Here is a 27,035-nt window from a genome sequence, read left to right on the forward strand (position 1 = left end):
GTCAAGCACCCCGGGCGCGATGTACCACCCTCGCCCTGCCCAGCACCTCCCTAGGCCTGGGAATGCAGCGGTGTGTCACGGGCCCCCCGAACCCCATCCAGAGCCAACCAGCTGGGGCCAGAAGAGCAGACCTCGCTGAGTGTCTTGTGGGGAGCCTCCCTTTAGGTGGGCAGCTGCCTTGGGGTCCACGCCCAACCTGTGTCACCCACCAAGAGACTGGTCTTTTTCTGAAACGCTTGGAGTTAGAATCTCTGTCTCCAAGACCCAGGCTGAGTGTTGTGTCGGCTGCCGCCCCCACGCCCGACAGCGCGCACGGCGAGTGCCGGGCCATCCCGTCCGGGCAGTGGTGGCGGGTCATACCCTAGAGGACCCACCACCACCCTTGAAAACTGCTTTACGGTCCCTGGAGCTGGGAAAGCGCGCCCACACCCGGGGCTGCAGCCCAAGGCAGAGGGGACCCTGGGAGGCGGCCGCTTAGTGAAGCACGCGACAAGGGACGGAGTCCCGGCCCCTCTGGGAACCCCACACAAGGCGAGTGGGCAGCCAGGCTGGTCACCCCTTCCCTCGGGCAGGGGACACAGCGACAGGGCCAGGCCGGGGCTTGACAGCAGTCACGGGAGCCGCGCTGGCTCCCGTCTGCCTCCCAGTGCCCTCTGGGGACCAGGCTCAGCGCCCTGCACAGAGTCGGCAGTCCTAGTGACACCGGTCATCCCCACACACGGGGGCAGCGCAGCGTGCAGGGCCACGGGCAGCCGCTTCCCGGCCACACTCACACTCCGCTCTCCCCAGATCCACATCAACCCCCAACCCCAGCCTTCAGGCGAGCAGCTGCGAGTCCTCCCTGGGATGGGCTGGGGTCTCAGTCTCTTGCTCAAGCCCGAGGAGGGACCCGCCTCAGTCAACAGAAAGACCTCCTGACGAGCGCAGGACACTGGGGGCTGGAGGGCGGAGGGCCCCAGCTGCAGTTGCTGGGGGAGAGGTGGTCCACACAGATACACGGAGCCAGAGGAACGTGTAGAGCCTTTACTGTCTCCCGGGCAGAAACGGGTTGGGCCTCCATCACCCCTGGCCCACACCCTGGCGAGGTCTCGGTTCCCTGGTGGCACCTACAGGCAGCCGGCGGGCCAGCTCGCTGCCCTGGAGCCCTGAGCCCGCTCCAGCCCTGAAGCCGCCCTGGGGGCAGCGGTGGCCAGCCTTCTAGCACAGCCAGGTCAGGGAGGCGGCCAGGCAGTCTCCCAGCTCACAGCTCTGCACCTGGGGCCTCGGGGCTGCCACCCCTGCTCCGGAAGTGGTCCCTGCTCCGCTTCTTGCTGCCATGGAAACCCACTGTCTCCACCAGCGGGGGGCTGGACCCAGGCCTGGCGTGGGCCACGCCTGCAGAGGCACCCACCTCCTGCAGGCCCCCTCGGGGTCCACTCCACTCCTCGGCTTCGGGGCTCCCGGGCCTGGCCAGGTGGGCAAGCTCCACGGGGCCCTCGCCCCCTGCCGCTCCTGGAACCCCAGGGTCGCCCCTGCCCGGTTCCCCCACCTTCCTGGATACCCTCTTCCTGTCGGGCCGAGCCTCACTGGCTCGGGTGGGTTTGGTGAAGACAAGCCGGCCCTCCCCGCAGCTGGAGGGGTCCTGGTTGAAGGAAGGCATGTAGTTGCCGGGGGCAGCCAGGTTCTGCGGCCCCAGGAAGGCCAGGGCGGCAGCCCGGTTGCTCTGCTCGCTGGCCTCGGCCACATCGTCCAGGCTGTACCTGGTCCAGCGCTCAGGGTGGGTCACGTAGTCAGGGACAGGGGGCGCCCTTTGGGCAGCAGGGCTCCCAGCAGCCCTACCTGGGACCCCCGCTGCAGGCTGGCTGGAGGGTGTCAGCAGCTGCTGGAAGCCCCCCCCATCACCCGGGCTGGCTGGAGTCACAGCAGGCACAGCCCGCCTGGCGGCCCCCTCCAGCCCATCGAAGATGCTGTGGCTGCGCTGAGAGAAGGTGGAGCTCGTGCCTCTCAGGTGGAAGGGTTGCACCGCCTCTGTGGGGAGGCCCCTGGGGGGCGAGGGGGGCTCATCGGGGCCTGAATCCCCAGAAGCCTCCCCAGGCAGCCCCCCCGGGGACAGGGCGTCCACCCCAACACCATCGGGCAGACTGAGGTCAGAGTCCGAGTCGCTGAGGGAGACAGTGTCGGGAGGCAGGGCGTCGACCTCCGGGTCAAGGAAGTGTTGGCTGTGCCCTGCCTCTGCCATGTGTCACCAGGCCACGCCACACCTGCACCAAAACAGCCCCGGGAGTCCCCGAGGACACAAGCTCAGACCCACCACCCCGGGCAGGATCAGCAGCAAGAGCGGTGTCCCAGGAGGAAGGGCCAGCCCCACCCCCGACCAAAAGCCCTCCTCTTACCTCCCCGTCTGATGGGCGCCTGCTGGACGCTGGAGGGCAGGTGGATTGAATGCTGACGAAGGTTCTTGGTGGCAAAGGCCCCTGCGCACGGCTCTGCTCAGCGGCTCGGTGACCGGCTAAGGGCAGGGAGGGACAGCCAGCCATCAGACTAGAGGGCAGACAAACAGAAGTGGTGCCAACCCCCCCGGAGTGGGCCTGGGTTTACAAAGCCCCCGGAACAGCCAGGCCCAGGAGCTGGTCCTGTGACTTGTCACCTCTCTCAGGCCTCGCCAGGCAGGTCTGACTAGAGCCACTAGGGGACCCGCACAGGGTGGTCTGGTAGAGAGCAGCCAGCCTGGGTGTCAACCCGGGGTCAGCAGCAATCCTTGCGCTCCCTCTGTCGGCCACGTGCGGTAGTGGCAGGCAGTATGCTTAGCAGCTCGGTCGCGTCCGACTCTTGGCGGCCCTTTGGATTGTAGCCTGCCAGGCTCCTCTGCCAACAGGATTTTCCAGACAAGAATACTGGAGTGGGCTGCCATTTCCTTCTCCAATAAATAATGAAGAAATGAATGAATGACACGTATAACATAATTTTGTGCTAAAGCAGGTATCGTCCTCCTTCACTGGCTAGCAGCTGCAGGTGTGAAACATTAAAAAAAAAAACCTGTGGACTACAAACTGGAAACTGAGGGCATCCTGGCCACCGACTGAGTACTTTTTCACTTCGGAGAAAGACCGTCACTGTTTCGTTCTGACACACACACTGGCACTGTTCAATTGTTTTGTCCTCGTAACATACATACTTTCTAATGGATTGCAAGGAGTTGTGAAGGGTGATCACGCTTTTCAAAAAGTGAAATTATGGAACCTACTTCGTGTCAGTCACTAGGCTAATCCTGGTAACTGACACGTCCTGTGGTGGCTCCACGTGATAGCTTATCATACGTTTTCAGGTCCGTGAGTGCTCAGAGGTACGGGAAGCAGCTGACAGTCATGGCGGTAACTGCAAACCGGCTCACTGAACAGCTCGAATTGACTCAGTCAGGACTTCACAAATATCTGTCGTGTGGATGACGAGTACATTTATTCACTTTGCTAATAACTGCAGTAAAGAATGTTAGAGCTTGATGTGGGATGCTGCCTGGGAAAAGGGCAGGCAGGAAGTACTCCACAAAGCCGGGGGCACCTGCCAGCTCTGTGGGGAAGAGGGGTGCTCCTGAGTGCAGAGAGATGCCTGGGAGCTCCAGAAGGGACTGCAGCCAGGTCCTTGACATCTGAGGGTCAGGCTCTCAGGAAGCTGGCTCAGCCTTGTTTGGCAGAGGTCAGCCCCACAGCTCCTGAGGCAACCTCCAGGGACATCTGTGATCCTCCACACACCTTCACTTTCCCAGTAGAACACAGAAGTCCTGCCAACACCTGGTTAGCATTCCAGTGTTACCAGGCACCCTGAAACTTGGTTCCAGGCTCAGAGGACAGGGCTCAGCCTCTGTCCACCAACTTCCTCTTCCCACCAAGCCTCCCTTGCTCGCCCAGGGTGACTCCGTTGCTCCTGCACCCACCAAAGACCAGGCCAGGTGGACCAGGAGTGGCTCTGAGTGCCCTGCTCCAGGCCAAACACAGGCGAGATCTCCATTCCTCTGGGCCTTGTATGACTCCCAAAATGAAGGAACAACTCCAAGAAAGGGGACACGAAGTAAGCGCCAGCGGTGTCTGTTTTAGGGCTGGCAGGACCGGAGTGGGGAGATAATTTGCCCGTCATTCAGTACACTGGAGGCAGAGCTGGAGTTTCAACCAGCCTCTGGCTTCCTAAATTTGCACTCCCGTCCCCTGGACGCCCGTGATCAGTGGGACACACCGAGGGGAGCCGGGAATCGCGCCCCAAGATCGGGCATGCGAGGTCTGCGTCTCTTGAGTTCTCTGAGAACTTCCTGAGCTCACTGCAGGGCAGAGCTGAGTCCAGGCTGACGGAGGCGCGGGGTCGGGGCTGGCCAGGTCCCAGGGAGCGCTGGCTTCCTTGAGGGTTGTCTCTCTCCCCCGGGAGGCAGAGCCTTGATTTTCTCCACTCCACGCGCCCAGAATGTCGGCGCGTGCCCAGCAGGCGCTCGTGTCAGCTGCCTGAGTCCTGCGGCCAAGTCGGGCGGGGGCGGGCCAAGGGTCCGGGCCTCACGAGGGTCTCCCTGGTTAGGGCAGCAGACTACGGACAGTGGCCCGCTGAAGCCCGACAGGTCAGCAGCACGGCCCTCCCCACCAAAAACCTACCGGCTCACTTCGGCCTGGCTGCCTCCATCTTGAGCCACGCTCAGCCCTTTGGGAAACCGAGTCCCCCGCTAGGCGATGGCCACTTCTCCCGCGCCTGAAGAACTACATCTCCCACAAGGCACCTGGCTTCCACTCCTGAGGCCTATCGGGAGTGATGTCTTTGCGCATGCGCTAGCTTCCCTACAGGAAACTGTGGCGCTCCTTCGCGAAGAGACCGGAATTGACTCAGGAAGGGAGACGGGGTGAGGAGGCAGTGCTGCGATTCCCAGAATGCTCCAGGGCTAACGGCCAGAGCCTCGTTCTCGGTACTGTAGCCCACTTTGCCGGAAGCCGCAAGAACCGGAAGTGCGTAACGTATCCGGCGCGGTTTCCAGGCACTTCCGATCCCGTTCCGGAGCAGCCGTCCCTGCTCCTTCGGGTCCCTGGAACCGGGCCGCGGGGCGTGTCCCGCGGTGTGCATTTGTTTCGCCCACTGGACGACTCGGGCCGGCCGCCGCGTGGCAAGCCGCCTGAGGGAGGCGCCCTGGCCTCGCCTGCCGATTGTCTGACTGGTCTTTTCTGCCCCGAAAGTGAAAGTCTCCCAGTCGTGTCCGACTTTGCGACCCTGTGGACTATACAGTCCATGGAATTCTCCAGGCCAGAATACTGGTGTGGGTAGCCCTTCCCTTCTCCATGGTGTCTTCCCAACCCAGGGATTGAACCCAGGTCTCCTGCATTGCAGGCGGAGTCTTTACCAGCTGACCCACCGGGGAAGCACCCACTGAAGCTCAGCGCAGATTCTCGTCTCCCCTAGTGGACGGCCAGAGCGAGCCCCCTCGGCCAGGGCCGCACCCAGGAATCCAGGGTTCAGGCCGTGCTGCTGCCCAGCCCAGGAACCCAGAGAGGAAACAGGGCCCACTTTAATGTGCAACCTTGGGACACATCTTATGGCATCTGATCCCATCACTTCATGGCAGAAAGATGGGGAAACAGTGACAGACTGTATTTTTGAGGGCTTCAAAATCACTGCAGATGGTGACTGCAGCCATGAAATTAAGACACTTGTTTCTTGGAAGGAAAGTTATGACCAACCTAGACAGCTTATTAAAAAGCTGAGACATTACTTTGCCAACAAAGGTCCGTCTAGTCAAAGCTGTGGTTTTTCCAGTAGTCATGTATGGATGTGAGAGATGGACGATAAAGAAAACTGAGCACCAAAGAATTGATGCCTTTGAACTGTGGTGTTGGAGAAGACTCTTGAGAGTCCCTTGGACTGCAAGGAGATCCAACCAGTCCATTCTGAAGGAGATCAGTCCTGAATGTTCTTTGGAGGGACTGATGCTGAAGTTGAAACTCCAATACTTTGGCCACCTAATGTGAAGAACTGACTCATTGGAAAAGACCCTGATGCGGGGAGAGACTGAGGGCAGGAGGAGAAGGGGACAACAGAGGATGAGATGGTTGGATGGCATCAGACTCAATAGACATGAGTTTGAGTAAACTCCAGGAGTTGGTGATGGACAGGGAGGCCTGGCGTGCTGCAGTCCATGAGCAGTCCACGAGTCACAAAGAGTCAGATATGACTGAGTGACTGAACTGAACTGGGGACATGTCATCCCTAAAGGTGCCCACACTCAGGGCCTCACCAGGAATGAGGGGGTCCAGCCACCCCAGGCACTAATTCACATCGCAGCTTGAAGAGGGTTTCACAGCACAGGGAGAAGTAAAAAGGAGCAGGTTCCTTGGGCCATCCGTCTCCCAACCCACATACAGAAGCCCTGTGACCCCCAATGCAGGGCTGGGACCTAGTTTCCAATATTAGCCCCCAAGGTGGCCACTGGGAGCCCTTAACATACAAATTCCAGCCAGGGACTTGGATTCTCAAGAGGTCAGTTTAGTGTACAGACAGGTCAGTACCTGCCTGCAGCTCATGACGACATAACCCAGCATTCCCGGCGGGGGCAGCAGCCTCTGGCTGGGCCTCAGTCCCTGGTGCTGGGCCAGGTTGGGCTCCCCCAGTGAGTGGCTGAGGGCTTCACCTACAGCCCCTGGAAGATGGGGCCACCCATCGCCTTTACAGGAGATTACAACCAGCTAGACAGGAAGAGAAGAGGCCCTAGGGAGGGAGCAGTGTGTCCATCGTCTACGGAGCTGACCGTCAAGAGGAAGGGGAGTCTTGCAGGGCCCTCATATCCTGTACCAAGTGTTTTGGGTCGTCCTGCGCACCCCTCGTAGGCCCCCCCGGGCAGCAGTGCCATGGAGCGGGGACGGGAGTGAGGGCCAGGTGAAGGCTGCTGCTGGCGACACGAGGCCCAAGAAAGGGGCCCCACCGGCACCCACCAACAGGGTCCAGAGAGCTGAGCACCACCCGTGCCGGGCTCCTCGGCTCCTCAGGCTGCCCTCCGGATCTCAGAGGCCACGGGCACACGGAGGGGCCAGACTGTGTTAGCATGCCTGGTTTTTCCTTCTTTATTGAATGACTTTTCAAGATGTAATCACAATTGAAGGTGACGCGTTAGAAAGGAGAGGTGCGCGTTGAAGGCATAAGGCTGCTCGTAGACCCGGCTCCAGAGACAGGTGGCCGGAAAGGAACAAGGATTAAAAAAAGGCTGAGCGTGTGTGTCGCTCATGGGGACGGGCGCGTGGGTGCAGCTCGGCTGGACGGCCCTTGGTGGCCCCCAGGAGAGGCCTGGCTGAGCAAGCAGAGCCCCCAAGCAGCAGAGGGGGGCCCTGCCCTGCAGTCCCCACGGCCCACTCACACGCCCCTACAGGTGACGTCAGCCCCAAAAGGACAATTAACAGGGAGCTTCAGGACATGAACAAAACCTCAAAAGTAAAAAAGCTGATAAGTGTAGCAGTGGTACCAGGAGGTTATATACACAGGTGGCGGCGGCCCCTTCTTGGAAGTGTCTGGATCACTCCGGGGGGCGCTGCCGGGGTCCCTGAGGCCCTCCCTGAGGCCTCAGCGGCCGCAGCCTCAGTACACCGAGCTGTTCCGAATGCCACAGCAGAGCACCATGCTCAGGATCATCTCGAAGATCTGCAGGGAGGGGGCGGGCGGGTGGTCAGCTCCCGGAGATTGTGGGAGGGGGTGGAGACCCCCGGGGGGTCAGGGGCAGGTCCGTCAGCTCTCGGAGACCCCGATGTTGGGGTGGGGTCCCCAAGCAGAGCCAGTGTGCCCCACTCACCATGATCACAGCGACCACGATGGCCGCGATGCCAATGAGGTACAGTTTTCCCGAGAAGAGCTCGTCGATCTTCCCATGGCAGTCCTCCTGCAGGGGCGGCCAGAGGGCAATCAGAGGCGCCCATCCTCCGACCCCACAGGGCAGCAGCCCGGGGCCCCATGGAGGGGCACAGCCCCGCCCCCAGGGCCCCCCAAAAGAGGTGTGGACGGCGTCTGGTCTCTGCCTGGTGTGAACAGCAAGCATGCCAAAGGCACCCTCCCGTGCTCAGAGACCACGAGGCACCGTCAGGACAGGGCTGGCCCGGGAGGCCAGGGCACCCTCTACACGGGGCTCGGAAGTGACCACGGTCCCCAGGCAGAGCAGCTCCAACTCCAGCCACCGCACGGCCCAGCATGACCATGGCCTGAGGGAGCCCCGGCCACCACCCATGACCCAAGGGGCGGCAGCCAAACGGGGGAATCATCACGCACCTTGAACAAATTAGTGATGACGTTGCCGCTGGAGGGACACAGGCTGTTCTTGAGCACAGAGGTGGTCAGTGTCATCAGCGTGTTGGAACCACAGCAGTTAAGCTGCAGGGATGGAGGGCGCCCGCTGTCAGCCCTGGGCACATGTCCCATGGGCTGCAGAGGCCCCAGGAGCCTCCCTGGCCCGGAAGCTGGGGGCTTGGGGCAGTCCCCTCCTGGGGGAGAACCACGCTGAGCGGCCCACTCCTCCTCACCCTTCCACTTAGCTGTGCTGGCCCACCCAGTTCCTGCCGGGGACCCCCCAGAAGACCCCAGGTTCCCGAGAGTGGGGAAGCCAGGCCCCAGTGCCCCTCCCGCTCCTGGCTGAGGTCACACCGAGAGGACAAAGCCTCCGGCCCCGGCTTCTCCCTCCGTGCCCCGGCCCCGGCCCTGCCGTACCGTCTCGTGGAAGGTCTTCACCACGGCCTTGGCGTTGTTGGCGTCGTCGTCCACGATGGCCTGCTGCAAGGCCTGGTCATAGAACTGCTTCACATCCTTGGCGATCTGGGGAAGGAGGTGCTCATAGCGCAGGGTGACTGTCCCCCGCCAAGACGTGCCTTCACCTGGCTCGCTTGGAAGGTCAGAACGGACCTGCCCACCCGGAGCTGGGAGGTGGCTCTGCCTTTCACTCGGCCACCACGCCCCCTCCTCCAGGAAGCCCTCTGTGGCTTCCTACCTGAAGAGCCTGCCCAGAGAAGCGCCCACAGGCCAAGCCCTCCCCACAGCCTGAGCCCCTGCCCTCCCCACCAGCACCCCTGCCCTCCACCTGGACATGGCTCACCTGGTCCTTGTTGACAAAACCCCAGATGCCGGCGGCCACCTCACAGGCAAAGAGGATCACCAGGCAGGTGAAGAACTGGGGAGGGGAAGGGCGGGCAGAGAGGAGGTCAGAACAGGCCAGAGAGGGCCCAGGGCTCCCCGAGGCCGGCAGGGGCTCGCCTGCCACAGACGACGAGCACCCCAGGGGCCCACGGGCGCGTGTGGGGCGCTCGGCAGTATCCACCCGCCCCAGCCCTGATGGGGGATGAACCGTGTGAAGCAGCGTCTAGGACTCGGGCTGGCAGTTACCTGCCACCCTTCTCATCAGCCCCGAGAGACTGGGCTCTGGAGGACAGGGTGGCTGGGTGGGGGGAGGGCAAGGCTGGCTCTGGGCAGGTGGGAGGGGACAGGGAGCAAAGCCTGTGGGAAGCGGGGGGGGGGAGTCATTGTGGTGCACCCGGGACCCCCCCACGGAGACACAGGCGCAGACTCCCCAGCCCACGCCACCCAGACGCCAGGCCCTGGGCAGCACGGCCAGGCCTCTGCTTCCCGTGGATGGGTGACTTCCCAGGGATACCTGAGGCCACACCTGGGCAGGGACTCACCCTTTACTATATCTGTGGCTCGTTTTAACAAAGAAGAGAGAGAAAAACAACTTGGACTTATAACCAGGAACTAGACAAAAAACTCGATATAGCAGCAGTCTGCCATGGTGGGGTCTGAGAACAAACTGGGGCAACCAGAGAGCTGGCACTTGAGGGAGGTTCGCAGGGCCGGGCTGGCACCGAACTCCTGGTTCTGCCCCCTGGCCCACCCTGCAGCCCTCCCCCCCGACCCCATACCCAGCCCAGGACCTTACCGTGCCCAGCAGGCACTGGGACTCCTGGATGGCCCCGTAGCAGCCCAGGAACCCAACGAACATCATCACAGCACCCACGGCGATAAGGATGTAGATGCCTGCAGTGGAGAGAGGTCACACCCTCAGCAGCCCAATGTCCCAGCACCCCCAACCCCCAGAAGCCCTCCTCCCTGCGCTGGGCACGCACACCACTGCCCAGGGCTCAGGAGGGCCCACCAGGTGCTGGCGCCCACCCTGCTGGGAGGAGGTCAGATGCCAAGTGGCTTGGAGAGGAGCCTCGAGGGGGAAGCAGCCTGGCAGGGCCATGTGGGCACCTCTGTGGGCCTCAGTTTCCTCCTCTGTGACGTAGAGGGAGTCAGGCATCACCGGGGCCAGGACTGAACGGCCAGTGGTGAGTGTTCTGGGGTCTCCGCCTGACCCCGCCACCTGTGCGCACTGACCCCTGAGAGCCTCCGGGACTCGGTGGGCCTTGGAGAGCCACCCGCATCTCGGTGCCAAGGGCCCAGCTGCTGGCCTGGGAGGCGGAGTGGAGCCCGGGGTCTGCTGGCCCCAGCTCACTTGAGGGTGACACACAGGGTCAGTCTGTCCTCCTGGCCTGTCCAGCACTCACTGCTGGCCATGCGGCCCTTCCCTGAGTCTGCAGCCCACCCAGAAGGGGCCCTTGCCCCTTGAAACGCTGACCACATCTCTCCAAGGACTTCCCACAACCCTAGTCCTTCCAGCAGACCTGCGCCCACCCCCCAGTTGCCATGGTTACGCAGCAGGCGAAGCTAGGGCAGAGCTAGGACACCAGGTCCCAGGGCTTTGGTGCCAAGGGCCCGCTGGTCCTGCCTGGCTGTCTCTGGAGAAGAAGTCTGGGAATTGGGACCCATTGGCAGGCTCAGAAGAAGCCTAGGGCCCTCTCTGGGCCAGACAGAGCCTTTGGGCGACCGTGAGTGGGCCTGGCTGAGGGTAAGCCCTGGGGGCTCCTCACTTGGACATGGCCAGGTTCCGAGACTCCCGTCCCCACATCCCTCCCTGAGGTTCAGCGGGACGGCCCAGGGCACCACGGAGGGGCGTCCTGGCAGGTGCTGGCTCCCAGCACCCCCAGCCCGCCCCACGGGGCAGCCTTCCTGCTGCAGCAGGCTCTGGCTCTGACCTGTGAGGCTGGGGACCCTCCCGGGCCCTGCAGCATGGCCTGGGTGCTGCTTAAGTCCCTCTAACCACCCCCTACTTCCTGGCAGTGGACACAGAGCTCACGTCAGGGCCCAGGTCTGTCCCCACCGCCCTGGCAAGGCTCGTCTGCGTCGGACGTCTTCATCCTTCTGCCAGCCAGGGGGTTCCGAAAGGCTGGCCCCGGGTGGGCAGGGACGCTGTGGCCAGAGGGGCTCTGAGAGGCGCCCACCCCTGGTGGCATGGTGGCACAACAGAAGCCTGAGTCCAGGGGCTGGTACCCGGCCTGCCAGGTGGTCCAGCCCTCTTTCACTCCTTCCCTGAGGGGAGCCCTCAGGCCCAGCGACGGCATGTTGTGGCACAGGCTGGAGGGGCACCCGCAACGCTAGCCATGCCCCCACAAGCCTCCCTATGGGACCCTTCCCATCACGGCCTGGGCCCGGCCCCAGCCTCCAGTCTTCTACCAAGGTCTCCCCAGACCCCCGGGCGTCTGCCTGGAATGTGTCTCCAGGGGGCCGCGCGGGGCCACCCAGGTCTGCAGCCCACTGCCACCCTTGCCCTGTCCAGGCTGAGGCAGGCGGGCTTCAGCTCCTCTCCCAGCTGCCAGGCCACACGCTGGGCTGAGAGCAGGAGCCAGCCAAGCCACGAGGACAGGGATCCCCTTCCCAAACGGTGCGCCCTGGGGAGCCCACACCCCCTGCACCAAGAGCTCGGAGAGGGGGACGCGGACAGAAGACCGGGACCACGCAGGGGCAGGCCCTGGGCAGGGGGAGGAGAGGCCTGGGAGGAGCCCCAGGGAGAAACTCCTCTCGAGCGTCCAAAGGACACCCTTGCATCCTCAGACGTGTGGGCAAGGCTGGCTGCTTTGCTCTGAGGGTGCTTGGCGTGGGGACAGCAGGGGCCGGGTCACGGTTCCCCTGTGCACTCTTGGGGTGTGCACACCCATGCTCTCCGCCTGAGACTCAGACCTGAGGGGGCCCCCGCAGCCTGGGGGGTGGGGAGCCTAGGACCCTGCAGACAAGAGCTGGGGACCCTCCCTGGAGGGCTGGCCCCGGGACCACCCCCAGACCACGGGCTCCAGCCCTCCTGGGGCTGGCCCAAAGAGGACCCCCCACGACTCGGGGTGGCCGAGCGGGATGGTGCGTGTGGGCCACCCCAGCCCAGCATCCACGCGTGCATCTCGAGTGGGGCCCCCACGCAGTGGGGAGGACTGGGCCCCCACACAGCGGGGAAGACTGGGACCCCCACGCAGCGGGGAGGACTGGGACCCCTTGCAGCGGGGAAGGACTGGGACCCCCACGCAGCGGGGAAGGACTGAGACCCCTTGCAGCGGGGAAGGACTGGGACCCCCACACAGCGGGGAAGGACTGGGACCCCCACACAGCGGGGAGGACTGGGACCCCCACGCAGCGGGGAGGACTGGGACCCCCACGCAGCGGGGAGGACTGGGACCCCCACGCAGCGGGGAGGACTGGGACCCCTTGCAGGGTCCACCCAGGATGGCAGGTGGTCGCGCCCCACGTGAGCCCCGCAGGCTTCCGGCCTGCTGCTCTGCCTGTGGGGCCGAGCGGGGCCCGCCCAGGGGCCAGTCCTTTAAAGGACAGAAATGACTCCGCACACCCTCCCTGAGCTCCCTGGGAGCCAGGCCCATCTTAGGGGGGCAGGACCAGAAGGAGGGGCACTGCTGTGCATGCAGGAGGCACCCCTCCCCATCCTCCAGAACCCCTGCTCCTGGAGGCCCCAACCCCACACCCAGCCTGACAGATGCCCTGAAGGGCCGCGGCCTAATAAGGCAGCCAGTGTGGCCGAGGGGCCCCAGGCAGCCCAGGCATCCAGCTCCACCCCGCCCAGGAGCCTCCCTGAAAGGCCCACGGCCTGACACAGCGCCCCCGCCCCCACCCGCTGCCCGCTCCCGCCCTGGCTCCCCCCAGCTGCTCCCACCCGCTTGCTCCTGCCCTGGCTCCCCTCACCCCTAAGGGCGATCTGGTGAGATCCCCACAGGCCCCACACCCCTCCCATCCAGCTTTCCCTGGGAGCACCCTGGCCCAGGCAGGCCCTGGAACAACTGCAGAGGGCGCCCAGGCCCCTCAGCGTCCCCAGGCTGATGCAACCCACCCCCAAGCTCTTCCTGGTGGGCCTCCTCCTCCCTGCCCCAGGGAGAAGCAAGGCCCACTCAGTCGCCTCCTCCTGGAAGTGCTCCCTGACTGCCTGTCTGCAGCCTCACTGAGCTTACAATCACACCCCCCAGTGGCCTGTTCCTGCCGGCTCCCAGCCAAGAGCTGCCCAGGTCTGCAACCCATCCCCTATCACTTACCCACATAGAAGGTGTTGGGGGCGGGCCGGTCTCCGAGCTCCAGATACAGGAGGTTGGTGGTCTGCGGGTCATGGCGAAGCCACAGGGCCACGCCCAGTATCACACCTCCTGCCAGCTGGGGAGAGAGCAGGGCACTGGTCACACGCGGCTCAGAGACTGGCCGTGGCGCACATGGATCTCCCACGCAGCAGCGCAGAGAGGCGGGCCCTGGGCCCTCGCTCTGCAGGGTCAGCACCAAGGGCAGGGCTCACAGGCCCGGGGCTCACAGGCCTTGGGGTCACAGACTCTGGGCTCACAGGCCCTGGGGTCACAGGCCCGGGGCTCACAGACTCTGGGCTCACAGGCCCTGGGGTCACAGGCCCGGGGCTCACAGACTCTGGGCTCACAGGCCCTGGGGTCTGGGCTGCCCACTGCCTCGTGTCTGCTTTGCCCCCTTGGTTTTCCAGATGCCCCAGGCGGGCTTTGGAACGGAGAACTGGGGACTCATCCAGACCCTCCCACCAAGCACCACTGGAGACTGCGGGACAGGCTGTCAGATGAGACTCAGACACCTGGTTATTCACAAGCACTTCTTTAGTATCGAGCGTGTCCCAAACGCTCCCGGAACACACTCACGCCAGAAAAGCACTCGCTGTTCACCTGGAGCGGAAGTGTAACTGACACCCTGTATTTCACTTGCTAAATCTGGCCAGAGGCCACACGGGAGCCCGCGACCTGGGGAAGGCCAAGCCCTCCTCCGAGGGGGTGGCACTGCCCTGAGCTGGCTCATCCGGGAACTCCAAGGAGTGAATGCCAAGTCTCTGGTGCCAGGACATGGTGAGGGGTGGCAATCTGATGCCACCGGGCCCTGGCAGGGCTGGCAGTCGCCGTCCGAGAGAGGGAGACTGCTGGGGAGGAAGAAGCTTGCTGTGCCCCCCCAGACAGCCGGCAGTGAGACCGCCCTGAGAGCGGGCAGGAAAGGGGGCTCCTCGCAGAGCCTGGCATGGGGGTGGGGGCTTCCGGCTGACTCACCCCCAGAGGTCGGTGGCTCAGGGGTAGGCAGGGTCTGCCCTTGAGGGCACATCCAGGCCAGGCTCACGTCTGAGCATCCGACCCGGCCAGGCAAGCACCCCCGGGCTCCCCCACCAGCGAGGCAGTGACTGTTTTTGGAGCTAGGAACGCCAGCTCCTACACAGACCGTTGGCTCTGTGTCCAAAGAGGAAGAGAAACCAAAACACGGGCCCCAAGAAAACCACCTGGGCGGCCCGATGCTGGCCCCCGAGCGAGGCCCAAAGTCACCAGTGGGGGCCACGCTCAGCGGAGCAAGAGAGATTCGAGGCTCCGGCCCCATGGGCTGCCCCCAGGAAAGCCCCAAGCACCCCCAGGGATCTCCAGGCAGGGGACACGGGGCACTGCTGGGGCGGGAGGCTCGCAGCCCTACCCAGACCCTCCCACAATGGGCTGGCTCCATGCACGATAAGGCGGGGACTGTTGGGGACCATTGGTGCCTGGCAGCAGCCGGGCTGCCCCTGCCAGGGGAGGCTGCTGGCACCCCTCCCTGGAGCAGGTGACACCCTCCAAACCCCTGCCCCAGGATGGAGGCGCTCCCTGCCCCCCAACACTTCCCAACCGAGGGCAGCACGCGGGACCAGCAGGGTCCTTCCCAGGGCACCCAGGCCCTGCAGACCCCGCGAAGGGCAGTGCCCCAGCCACAGGCATCCTGAGGCTGCCCCAGGTGCCCGTCACACCCGCGAGAGGGCAGGAGGGCCTGGGGGACGAGAGTAGGTGAGGTGGGGGGTGGTGGGTGAGGCGGGCGGCTCCGGAGGGAGTCCCGGCTCCTGGCTCAGCCGGCTGCCATCTGCGCCTCCAGGGAAGGCGGTGGTGAGGCTGAGGGTTGCCGTGGTAACTCTGGCTGGAAACTGCCACTTATTCTGTTTGGAAACTGTGGTCCAGAGAGCGCTCTGTGAGAGTCCGGGACAAGCGGGCAGGGCGGGGAGCCTCACCCGGCCTCCCTCTGTGGCCCCAGAGGCTGGGCCCCAACCCCGACCTGGCCCTGGTGTCCCCACTGCAAGGGGCGACGGACACGGAGGGGCCCCTCCCGCCCCTGGCTGTGCTGGGACCACCCATCTTCCCCTGCAGCCCCTCACCCCAGGGTCCCAGGGCACAGGCCCATGTGGGGCGCCTGGTCCTAACGGAAGCAGTGAGGGTCACGCCTGCCCCACCCCCAGACGCTGAGGCAGGGGGACCGAGAGGCAGGCAGAGCCCCCACCTCTGCCACCTCGGGAAGAGCTTCCCAGCACAAACCTCAGGATGTGCAGGGGGGCTGCGGTCTCCAGACTTCCCTGTGCTCCCCCACCCTCCAGAGGGGTGGACAGGGAAGCCCGTCCTGCCTACAGGGCAGGGGGCAGCCTGGTGCTAGAGTGCCCCCTCCTCGGCCATGCCAGGCCCCGCACACGCCCGCTCGGGTGGGCCTGGGGAAGGCAATGGGCAGTGACCAGCCCAGTCCGGGGGGCGGTGAGCACTCACCTACGGTCACCTACAGAGGACGGGCAAAGCAGCACTGCGACCCCCAACCCCACCCCAGGAGGGCAGGGCGGGGGACCCAGAAAACCCCCAAGTCTGAAAGAAGCCTGCTCTTCAAAGACTAGCACGGACTGGCGCTGGCAAATGGCAACAAGGACCCGGATCCAACAGGTATCAAGAACTTTCAAAACTCAGCAAGAATACAAATAACCCTATTTTTAAAAAACAGGCCAAGAAACCTCACGAAAACCTAAGCCTGAACAGACACTTCACCGCAGAAGAAACACGCGCAGCAAATAAACACACGGAAAGATGCCTGACGTCACCAGCCCCAGGGGAGATGCAAACGAAACCACAGTGAGACGGAGACCAGACCAGGTGCCGGCGAGGGCCCCAGGGACAGAGCTCCAGCCCCCAGGATGCTCCCCCCGCAGGCCTGTGCCATCCCCTGCACCCCCAGGTACTGCCCGAAGTGGGGGTGGACGTCATGCCCACACACATGTGCTTTCCCGGTAAGCCCCCAAACCGGGGACAACCCACCTTCTGATTCCCTTCGTATAAAAGGTAGAAGAGGGACTTCCCTGGCAGTCCAGGGGTTAGGACTCCATGCTTGCAATGCAGAGGACACAGGTTCAATCCCTGGTCAGGGAACTAAGGGTCCAAAAACTCTTTACAAACTTAAGACATGCAGACATGGGCAGCAGTGGCAGGCTAGTGACTGCCTGGAGCAGGGAGGTGGTGCCCTGGGGGCAGGCCCTGGGGCTCTGCTGGGGTGAGCGCTGTGCACACCCTCCTGGTGGCGGGCTCAGTGTCCACAGGGGCCTCCCACATCAAAACCTACCAGGTCCTGTGAAACTGAAAGTGTCAGTCGCTCAGTTGTGTCCGACTCTTTTGCGACCCCAAGGACTGCGGCCCGCCAGACTCCTCTGTCCACGGGAGTCTCCAGGCAAGAAGACTGGAGTGGGTTGCAATGCCCTCCTGCAGGGGATCTTCCTGTCCCAAGGACCAAACCAACATCTCCTGCATCGGCAGATGGGTCTTCACCACTAGCACCATCTGGGAAGCCCTGTCAGTTCAGTCCAGTCGCTCAGTCGTATGTCAACTCTCTGCAACCCCATGGACCGCAATACACCAAGCTTCCCTGTCCATCACCAAGTCACAGAGTTTACTCAAACTCATGTCAACTGAGTCAGTGATGCCATCCAACCATCCCATTCTCTGTCGTCCCCTTTTCTGCCTGCCTTCAATTTTTCCCAGCATCAGGGTCTTTTCAAATGAGTCGGCTCTTCACATCATGTGGCCAAAGTATTGGGAGTTTCAGCTTCAGCATCAGTCCTTCCAGTGAATATTCAGGACTGATTTCCTTTAGGATGGACTGGTTGGATCTCCTTGCAGTGCAAGGGACTCTCAAGAGTCTTCTCCAACACCACAGTTCAAAAGCATCAATTCTTCGGCACTCAGCCTTCTTTATGGTCCAACTCTCATATTCATACATGACTACTGGAAAAGCCATAGCTTTGACTAGATGGACCTTTGTTGGCAAAGTAATGTCTCTGCTTTTTGATACACTGTCTTAGGTTGGTCATAACTTTTCTTCCAAGGAGCAAGTGTCCTTTAATTTCATGGCTGCAGTCACCATCTACAGTGATTTCAGAGCCCAAAAAGATAAAGTCTGTCACTGTTTCCATTGTTTCCCCATCTATTTGCCATGAAGTGATGGGACCAGATGCCATGATCTGTTTTCTGAATGTTGAGTTTTAAGCCAACTTTTTCACTCTCCTCTTTCACTTTCATCAAGAGGCTCTTTAGTTCTTCGCTTTCTGCTGTAAGGGTGGTATCATCTGCGTATCAGAGGTTATTGATATTTCTGCCGGCAATCTTGATTCCAGCTTGTGCTTCCTCCAGCCCAGCATTTCTCATGATGTGCTCTGCATAGAAGTTAAAGACCCAGTTTCCCCCTCAGTCAGTCTCTTCCATCAGGAAGATTCCATAAGCCTCTTGTCCTTCTCTGTCAGGCAGACTGGAACCCACAGTCACAGAAAACTAACCCATCTGATCACATGGACCACAGCCTTGTCTGACTCAATGGAACTAGGAGCCACGCCATGCAGGACCACCCAAGACGGACGCCTCACAGTGGAGAGTTCTGACAAAACATGGTCCACTGGAGGAGGGAATGCAAACCACTTCAGTGCTCTTGCCTTGAGAACCCCATGAACAGTCTGAAAAGGAGGAAGCCCTATAGTTTGCCAAAGAGAAAATCGTTCAGGAGCCAGTGTAGACCCTGAGCAGGTCGTCAAAATCCAGGGCTGCTGGGACAGAGCACACGTGTACTCTGGACACAAGTTTAGTTTGGTCTTCCTTGGGGGCTGGGTAAAAACGAAAGTGAAAATTTGTCACTAGGTCATCTCCAACTCTTTGTGACCCCACAGACTGTAGCCCACCAGGCTCCTCTGCCCGTGGGATTCTCCAGGCAAGAATACTGGAGTGAGTAAGTGATTCCCTTCTCCAGGGGTTCTTCCCAATCCAAGGATTGAACCTGGGTCTCCTGCACTGAAGACAGATTCTTTACTGTCAGAGCCACCAGGGAAGCCTTTCCTTTTGAAGACATTCTGTTTGCGGCTGCGCTGGGTCTTCACTGCTGCAGGGCCTTTTCTGGTTGCAGGGGAAGCTTCTCATCGCTGTGGCACCAACTCCAGGGCACGGGCTCACCCGCCGCGGCCCACGGCCTTCGTGATCCTGCAGCATGCACGGTCTTCCCGGATCGGGGATCAAACCCACGCACCTCCTGCCCTGGTAGGTGGCTTCTTCACCACCGAGCCACCAGGGCAGCCCCCAGGTTGTCCATCTTAAATGTGCGGTTGACGCTGTGTCACACAAAGCTGTTTAAAAGCCCCCACACCCAGATCCCTGTCTACTGGACTTCTAAGCAGCAAGTCCTGAAGGATCCCAGCTGCCTTCTTCACCGAGGTCAGGACCCCAGGCTTCCAGTGACCAGCAGGAAGCATCTGGAAATGTTGAAATCTTGTCCACAGAACTGAGGTTTAACATCAAACAAGGGACTGGATAACTAAGGATACGCCCGCTACAAAACAGAGTCCGGTGTTAACGGAAAGCATGCTGTCCTGGCATTGCATGGGAACCGGGACCTCCGGCTACTGGTCACCTTGGACCCCTGGGCGTCTTCCTGCCTCCAGTGTCCTCACGTGCACACTGAGGAATTCATGGTGCACATGTGGACACGGGCAGAGCACGCGGATGACGCCGCTGTGTACGGAGCGCGCCCGACAGCGCTGGCGACTGCTGGGACGGCCATTGGGAGCGTCGGGCAGGCTGGTCCCCGGTGGGGTCTGCACGGCTTCCTCTCCCCTCTCCCCTTTCCCTCTGGGGATCCCAGAGCGCCGGCCTGTCGGAAGGGCTGCTGCCAGCTGCTCTTGCATCCAAGACGCTCCTGCTGGGGGCGAGGCTGGGCAGCAGCTCAGGAAGGGGCTGGCTGGCCCGCTGCTGGGATGACCAGGGGGCTCCACACCGGGGAACGGCACGGGCTGTTTGCAGTGCTTTGAAGGCTCACTTTCTGTTTCTCTCTTCTTCCCTCCTTTCCCAGAATTAATAAATAAAAGCGTCAGCTAGGAAGAGGGGGTGGGGAGCTGCCAAGTACACTGGGTTCCCGCCCGGCCAGTCTGCGTTTCCAAGCAGCAGCTGAAACGGAGAAGGAGCGGGCGTCTCCCTGCTTCCCTCTCAGCTGAGCCTGCTGCCCCCCACCAACCCCGCCAGGCCTCGGGCACCTCCCCACCCCCAACCCTGCCGCATGGTCGCCCCAAGTGCTGCCCACACGCTCCAGGAGTGACAGGACATCCGTGTACCCCGTGCCCCTTTAATCGGCGGCTGAGCCCCAGCAGCCCCCAGGCGCTCGTGCCCTCATCGTGCCCTCAGCCCAGCGCTGTCAGGGAGGACGGCGCTCTGACCCAGGGAGTGTCCACACGGCTCGGCACCCGAGAGGTCCTGGGGCCTGGAGACCCGCCCAGGAGCACAGTGAAGGCCACAGGAAGAGAGCGAGGCAGGAAGTGCCCCTGCAGACCCTGGGACAATTCAGAGGGCAGAGGTGCAGCCCAGATGCTGCTAATGGGCATGGAGGGTCAGGAGGGCCAGAGGGCACCCCACTCAGGCGGGGCCGGGACGCGGCCCCACAGGCTGAGCCTCCACCTCCACCCGCCACAAGGACAGACACGGTGACACGGGGCCTGACTGCCCTCCCGGAGTCCTGCCGTGCCCTCTGGGAGCAGGGCCGCCCAGCTCAGGGCAGGAAGGAAGGAAGGACAGAGGAGCAGGACCCTTGGCTCAGCCAGGAAGCGGAAACCCCTCTCCAGCCCCTCGACCTCAGGAAGCCGCCTGGCCCGGCCTCTAAAAATAGGCGTGGGGGTGGGGAAGGACTCGGGCCCCAGGGCCCCACCAGCAGGGGATCCCAGAGCGCCCTCCTGCCGGGAGGTGAACACAGGCCCCCCGCCGCCTCCCGGGGCCCAGCAGAGCAGGCCTGGTCACTTTCTGGGCCAGTTCCCGAGCCTACCACCCACTGTGGGCAAGGAGCCCAGGAAGTGGCCTGCTCCTCCACCCCAAACCCGGCCCACCAGCTGAAAGAGCCCCTCGTGTGGATGGCCCTTTGCCCCCTCGGCCCCTGTGCGGGGGCGGGGGGCACATGTGGACACTGACCTCCCAAGGCTAAGCTGCAGGGGGCCGCACACATCAGACAAGGAGGGTCTGGGGGTACTGGGAGCCCACTGCAGAGGGAGAGGGCAGGTGAGTGGGCCCGGGTAGGGGGCAGAGGCAAGCAGAGGGCCCCTGGGGCAGCTCAGGATGTCTGACCGGCACCTGCTCGCCACAAGCCCGGGCACAGCCAGTCGCCCTGGGGGAGTGCTACACCACCCTGCTGCCGCCTGGAGCCATGCCGGCCCTGAACCATAGCGGTTGAAGGAAGGGCCCTGGTTTCCAGCCTGCGTCTACCACTTCCTCACGTGGGCCACTTGGAACCTCAGGCTCCTTATCGCCCCAGTGGGCCGCAGATGTGGGCAAGGGGAAGGCGCTGAGGAGTTTCACATGGGCTAGAGCTGATATCTTGGGGACAGAAGGGAAGATTGTCCACCCAGAGAGCGGGCAGCTGAGCCCCTCGGGTGGGGAGCAGAGAGGACCTCGGCTGTGTGTGAGGAAGACACCCCCGTGAGCCCTGAGCAGGCAGGACTGCGGAAGGCGGCTCCCAGGCCCACCGCCCCCTGGTAGCCCCCATGCACCTAAGACCCACACTATCGAGCTCTGGGGCTCGGGTCTCCCAGCACCCAGACTGGAGGCTGGGCAGGCAGGCAGGCAGCCCGGGGTCCTTACTCATGTTCCCCCACCATGATGCCCAGGGCACCTGGTAGCCCCAGAGTCACAGCCTGAGCTGTAGCCAGCAACGGGCTGCAGAGCTGAAGCAAACTCAACAGGCACCGCAGGTGAGGCAGACGGCACGCCAGGCGAGGCAGGGCTCCAGGGCGCTGCTGGACGCTCCCCGAGGGAGAGTTATGGCCCAGGGCGACCTGGGCGTGGGAGTCGCAACAGAAGACTCACTGTGAGGGCAAGGGATGCGGGGGGGCCGCCCGCCCACACCCACCTGCTCCGCATGGGCCTGGCTTCCTGTCCTTCACCTCCCCCACAATCATCACGTCTCCCTGGCAGTTGGGGTGCAGGGAGCAGCACCTTTCTCAAGGTATAAGGGCTACAGCTTCCGTGGAGAGGGGAAGGGGGCCCTGCTCCCCAGGCCTCTGTGGCGACCCGACCCACACCCAGGCTCTGGAGCCCCCTGCCCGAAGCATCCTCACTACGCTTCAGGCTCTTCAGGAGCCTGACGCCACCCCCAGCCCCAGCTCCAAGGTGCCTCCCTGTCCGCGGAGCCCAGCAGGCCTCAAGGCCAGGGAGGGTGGCTGCCCCTCAGCTGGTCGGCCACCCCTGCAGGGCCTCCCCCAGCATCTGGGCGCCCACCCGGAGGCCCCCGGTGGTCTTGTGGGAATCGGCACCGGCTTTGCTGTAGCGAGGAGGGGCCCAGGCCCCACAGAACAGAGTGTGCGCTGGGGGGCGGGGGTGGCACCAAAGTCCAGAGGCTCTGGGAGGAAGCCTGCGGGGTCAAACCACATCTGGCGGACAGGTGGAAATGGCCCAGGAGAGACTCTGCTAACCTGTCGTAGTCAATCTGCTCCTGCAGGGTGGGCGGTCCTGGCCACCGGCCAGTGCCGCCTCCAAGGTGGAAATACCCAGGCCTGGCCGCAGCCTGGCCCAGGTCCCGGGGTGGACAGGGCCAGGCTCCTGCACCCCCACACCACCCCTAACCGGGGCCCTCTCCAAAACGAGTGCAAACGTGCCGTCGGCCCCTCCCTCGGGCACTGGACTCTAAACCTTATTGACCACGGCCCAGGTTCCCCCGCCACGGCTCTCAGGCACTGGGAAGGAGTGTAGGTAGATTATCTGGGAGGAGGGTGGTTTGGCGAGCTTATTTCTGTCTGGCCTTCAAAGCAGTTAGAGATAGGGATCAGGGTGAACTCAAATTTCCGGAGGGAGACTGAGCTGGGGGCCGCGGGTAGCACCCCATGGGGTGGAGCAGAGCCAGCAGGGTCCCGGGTGCCCACGTCTGTACCGCCTGGTGCCCAGACACTCCCCCTGGGCAAGCCTGACCTGGGCACAGACCACAGACTTCCACTTCTTGGCCTGGCCCAGATCGACAGCCGTAGCCCAAAGTTCAGCAGCCAGGTGCCCGGGGTCACCAGGGGAGGCCACCTGCCCCTTTGAAACAAGGCGCAGAAAGTCCCTGCCCCCCAGCAGAGCCCGCCTGGGTCTGGCCCCTCTCCCGGGAAGGAAGGTGACAGAACCGCTAAGTGACAGACAGCCATGTGCCGTCTGGAAGCGACAGCAAAAGGCTGGTGAGCAGGCCTCTAACCAGCCTCGCCCCAGCCTGCCCCAGCCTGCCCCGGCCTGCCCCGGCCACTTCCTCTGGAAGGAGGCGTGAGTGCATGGGGGCAGTGGGTGTCAGGGCGAGGCTGCCGCTGTCCCAGAGGAGAAGCCGTGATCACACCCATTTCACAGATGTGGTTGGCAGGCTCCCACAGCTTGCACACTCTGGGCTGGGCAAGAGTGCAGGGCCAGGAGCCTGCACAGGCCCCGAGCGGCCCCAGCAGCAGGGCCCCTGAGTCCCAGCCGCCCCACCCTCCCAGGGAGCTCCCAGGCTCCCCCACACACACCCCAGCGGGCAGGAGCTCCAGGCCCCGCTCCCCAGCTCGGGCCGGGCCACTCGTCCGCCAGCCCAGCCACCTGACAGCCCTCAGCCACCTCCACAGGGGCTCAGGGTCTAGTGTGCAGACGTGGGAGAGCCCATGTGTGTGTGTGTGGCGGGGTGGGGGGGGGGGGGGCGCAGGGCCGGTGTGTATGTGTGTATGTGTGTGAGAGAGAGCCCGTGTGTATATGTATGTATATGTGAAAGCCCGTGTGTGTGTCTGCATGTGTAAGAGCCTGCATGTGTCTGTATGGGTGAAAGCCCGTGTGTGGTGTGTGTGTGTGTGTGTGTGTGTGTGAGAGAGCCCATATGTGTGTGTGTGTGTGTGCATGTGAGAGCCTGTGTGTGTGAGCCCGTGTATGTGTGTGAGACCGTATGTGCGTGTGTGTGTGTGAGCCTGTGTGTGTGTGTGTGAGAGCCTGTGGGGGGTGTGTGTGTGTGTAAGAGCCCGTGTGTTTGTGTAAGCCTGTGTGTGTGTGTGGGAGCCCGTGGGGGGTGTGTGTGTGTAAGCCTGTGTGTGTGTGTGTGCACGTGAGAGCCTGTGTGTGTGTGAGCCCGTGTGTTTGTGAGAGAGACCGTATGTGTATGTGTATGTGTGAAAGCCCATGTGTGTGTGTGAGCCTGTGTGTGTGTGTGAGAGCCCGTGGGGGGTGTGTGTGTGAGAGCCCGTGGGGTGTGTGTGTGTAAGAGCGTGTGTGTGTGTGTGTGTGTGTGCATGTGAGAGCCCGTGTGTGTGAGAGACCATATATGTGTGTATGTGTGAGAGCCCATGTGTGTGTGTGAGCCTGTGTGTGTGTGTGTGAGAGCCCGTGTGTGTGAGAGCCCGTGTGTGTGAGAGCCCGTGTGTGTGTCTGCATGTGTAAGAGGCTGCATGTGTCTGTATGGGTGAGAGCCCGTGTGTGTGTGTGTGTGTGCGCGCGCGCGCGCAAGTGAGAGCCTGTGTATGTCAGCCCGTGTGTGTGTGTGAGCCTGTGTGTGTGTCTGTATGTGCGCACGCGTGTGCGCTGGCATGTAGGGGTGGGCTCCTTCCAGGACCCCATGCCAGCAGGCCTGTGCCGCCGCCTCCCAAGGGGACGGCTTTACTCTCTGAAATGAAACTTGCGAAAGTGCCTGGATCCGGATCCAGACACGCAGCCTCCACCTCCCGCCTGGCTCGCATCCCAGCCTCCCCACGTCACAGCCTACACCTGCCAAGGAGAGCGGTCTTCCCTACGGCCACCAAGCCCAGCACCCAGCTCCTAAACTAACAGGACCCCCAGTTCAGAAGGGAGGGAGCCAGGACCAGGGCAGCAGGCTCCACCAGGGTCCAGGCCCCGGCCCCACACTCTTGGCTGGGGTTGGGGGTGCAGAGAGGGACTCCCCGCTCCCCACCATGGGTGGGTGGGGCCTCTGTGCCCCTGGAAGCCAACTTGTCAGAGCTCTGAAGGGCAGGCCCGGGGAGGGGACGGGAGGGGAAATAATTCCTCCGGCCTGAATAGAGTGGCCCCGGGGGATGTGTCAGGCCTCCGCCTGGGCTGCCTGGGAAACCTGGGACTTTACCAGAGGCAGCTGGGAGGGGCTGGGGGAGGGGGGAGTCTGCAGGAGACCTCCCAGGCCGCGCGGTGGGAGGGGCTTCTCCGGGAAGCTCGGTCTCCTTCCTTGCCCCCCACCTCCCACCAGGGCCCTCCCAAGCTCTGCTCTCAAGGGAAAAGCTTGAAAGCCGCGGGGAGAGGGGGTCTGGTCGACACCCCTTGCCAAGGCCAAAGCAGGCGATTACTAAATCAACACCAAGGCCAGCCCCTCAGCAAAGGTTGCCAAGGCCCCTGGCCCATCCTGCCAACCTCCCTGCTCCCACCCCCAGAGCAGAGGCTGATGGCCACGGGCCCCCACGGGTGCCCCTGCAGGCAGGATGTGACAGCTCCACTCTAAGTCCAGTCTCCGCCCTCCCCACCCCAACACCTCGGTGTCCCGGGACCTGACCCTGGGCCGTCCAGAGGGCAAACAGAGGTCTCCAGGCCCACACAGTTCTCCAGGAGCCATTTTAAAACTTTAGCCTCCCCCTGTCGACTTGACATCCAGCAGACAGTCCTCGTCCTCCGGGACAAGGGCTGAGCAGCCTGGGGCGGTGGAGGAGCAACGAGGGGCCAGAAAGTGGCCCAGGTCCCTGCCCGGGGACCCCCGAGGGGTGGCAGCGCACAGCTGCCAGAGGGGCTCCTGACGCCCACGCCTGGGGACCCCCGGGACAGCAAGAAATCTCCACGCCGCTAATTCCAGCACCAACAGGAAATGGAAACAAAAGCCAAAGCTTCACCAGGCACCAGCCAGCAGTTAAGGCTGATCAGGAAACACAACTCAGGCCTGCTGCCCAGAGGCCCCAGGAGACCCTCCAGCACCCCTCAGACGTCTCACCTGTGGGCACCTCTTTCCAAGCCCGGAGCTGGGCATCCACCCCGCCCCAGCACCCTCAGGCTCGGAGTCGCCCAGCTCTCCGGGCCCCCTGCCTGTGCCAGCTTGGAACACCGCTCAGCCCCTCGCCCCTCACAGCCTCTGCAGCGCCCCAGGGCGAGGAGGGGCTGGAATCTACCTCTGGGTGAGGAGGCTCGGCCCCTCAAACTGGGGGCACCACTATGCAGGCACCCCGGCACGCGGGCCACCCGGGTGCAGGGCGCTTCTTGTTTGCGCTTTGCCCGGGCACGGACCCCCAAACCGACCCTCAGGGTGGCGACAGCAAACAGGAGGATGAAACTGAGTTGGGCCCAGAGTGGGATGGACAGTCCCCAAGACTAAGGCAAACTGTAGCGCGCCACCCCACCTCCCCCCGCCCGCCAGCCACTGCACCGGGCCGGGCCGCCCATCTAGGGGCGGTGGCTCTGATGAGCTCATGGGGGCGGGGTGTCTCAAGCCCCGCCCTCGAGCCCCTCTTTCCCCAAGAAGCAGGGCGGCCCCAGAAACAGCGGTCCGGAGAACTAAGCAGTAGCCGGGCGCTGGGTTCGGGACACGCACCCACCGCACCACCACCATCACCAGCCGGGAACGGACCCCAGGTCCCCGAAGGGCCCGGCCGCGGGGTTCTGGGTCCCGACGCGCAGAGGCCCGAAACCCGTCTTAGAGCCCCCAGACCCGCCGTCGAGGGACGCGGCGGCCCCGGACGACCCCCACCTTCGCGACTCGCCGGCCTAGGCCCTCCCACCCACCCAGGCTGGGCGCACACAGGTGGCCCCGCAACTTAGCGGCCCGGCTGCGCCCCTTGGCGGGGCCTAGCCGAGCGCGCGGCCCGCCGGGCTCGGGGAACGCCCTCCCACCCCGGTGCAGGCTCACCCAGAAGACGAAATTGAAGACGAAGAGCAGGTATTTGATGCACTTGGTGCAGCCCTCTACCCCCATGGCGGCGCGGGCGGCGGGCGGCCTGCGGGGCGCGTGCCTGTCCTGGGTGTCGGGCGCGGGGCCTGGCGGCCTGGAGAGCGGCTGGGGGCCTGGCGGGCGGCTGGGGTGCGCAGACGGGAGGCGCGGGGCAGGCGCGGACGAGGGGCGCCGAGGAACGCGGACTAGGCGAGCGGGAGGCCTGGCCGGCACGCGCCTGAGTCTTCGCAGCCGCTGCGCGCTCACTCTGAGCTCGGGCGCGCGCCCCGCTCCGGTATTAATAGGGCGCCGAAGCCACGCCCACAGGCTCCGCCCCGAGGCCCCCCCCCCCCGCCCCTGCTGCCGGAGCGCGGAGTGGACGCAGCCCCAGCCAGCAGCCTGGCCCCCGAGGAAGGGGCGCACGACCCTCCCGCTGTGGCTCACACACTTCGGGGTGTCAAATAGTGCAGTCAGGACGCAGGGGCCTGGGCGCGCAGTGCCAGGCGCCGCATGCATCCCTAGGCTGCGGGCACGCTCGATTCCCCGAGGGGCCGCGC

General features: G+C 63.5%; 2 protein-coding genes across 5 annotated transcripts; both read right to left on the minus strand.

The window, feature by feature from the left end:
• Window positions 1–1,003: 1,003 nt before the first annotated feature.
• TSSC4 (tumor suppressing subtransferable candidate 4) lies at window positions 1,004–4,660 on the minus strand. 4 transcript variants are annotated; one of them, NM_001075410.1, is given in 3 exon segments: window positions 1,004–2,240; window positions 2,373–2,520; window positions 4,611–4,644. In NM_001075410.1, a coding segment is annotated over 1 exon segment (978 nt). In that variant the 5' UTR covers window positions 2,219–2,240; window positions 2,373–2,520; window positions 4,611–4,644; the 3' UTR covers window positions 1,004–1,240.
• A 2,382-nt stretch (window positions 4,661–7,042) lies between these two features.
• CD81 (CD81 molecule) lies at window positions 7,043–26,748 on the minus strand. Its single transcript, NM_001035099.1, is given in 8 exon segments — window positions 7,043–7,629; window positions 7,778–7,864; window positions 8,248–8,349; window positions 8,683–8,787; window positions 9,065–9,139; window positions 9,902–9,999; window positions 13,368–13,482; window positions 26,458–26,748. Coding segments are annotated over 8 exon segments (711 nt in total). The 5' UTR covers window positions 26,524–26,748; the 3' UTR covers window positions 7,043–7,566.
• Window positions 26,749–27,035: the final 287 nt, after the last annotated feature.

This window comes from Bos taurus, chromosome 29 (assembly GCF_002263795.3).
Source record: "Bos taurus isolate L1 Dominette 01449 registration number 42190680 breed Hereford chromosome 29, ARS-UCD2.0, whole genome shotgun sequence".
Taxonomy (NCBI): domain Eukaryota; kingdom Metazoa; phylum Chordata; class Mammalia; order Artiodactyla; family Bovidae; genus Bos; species Bos taurus.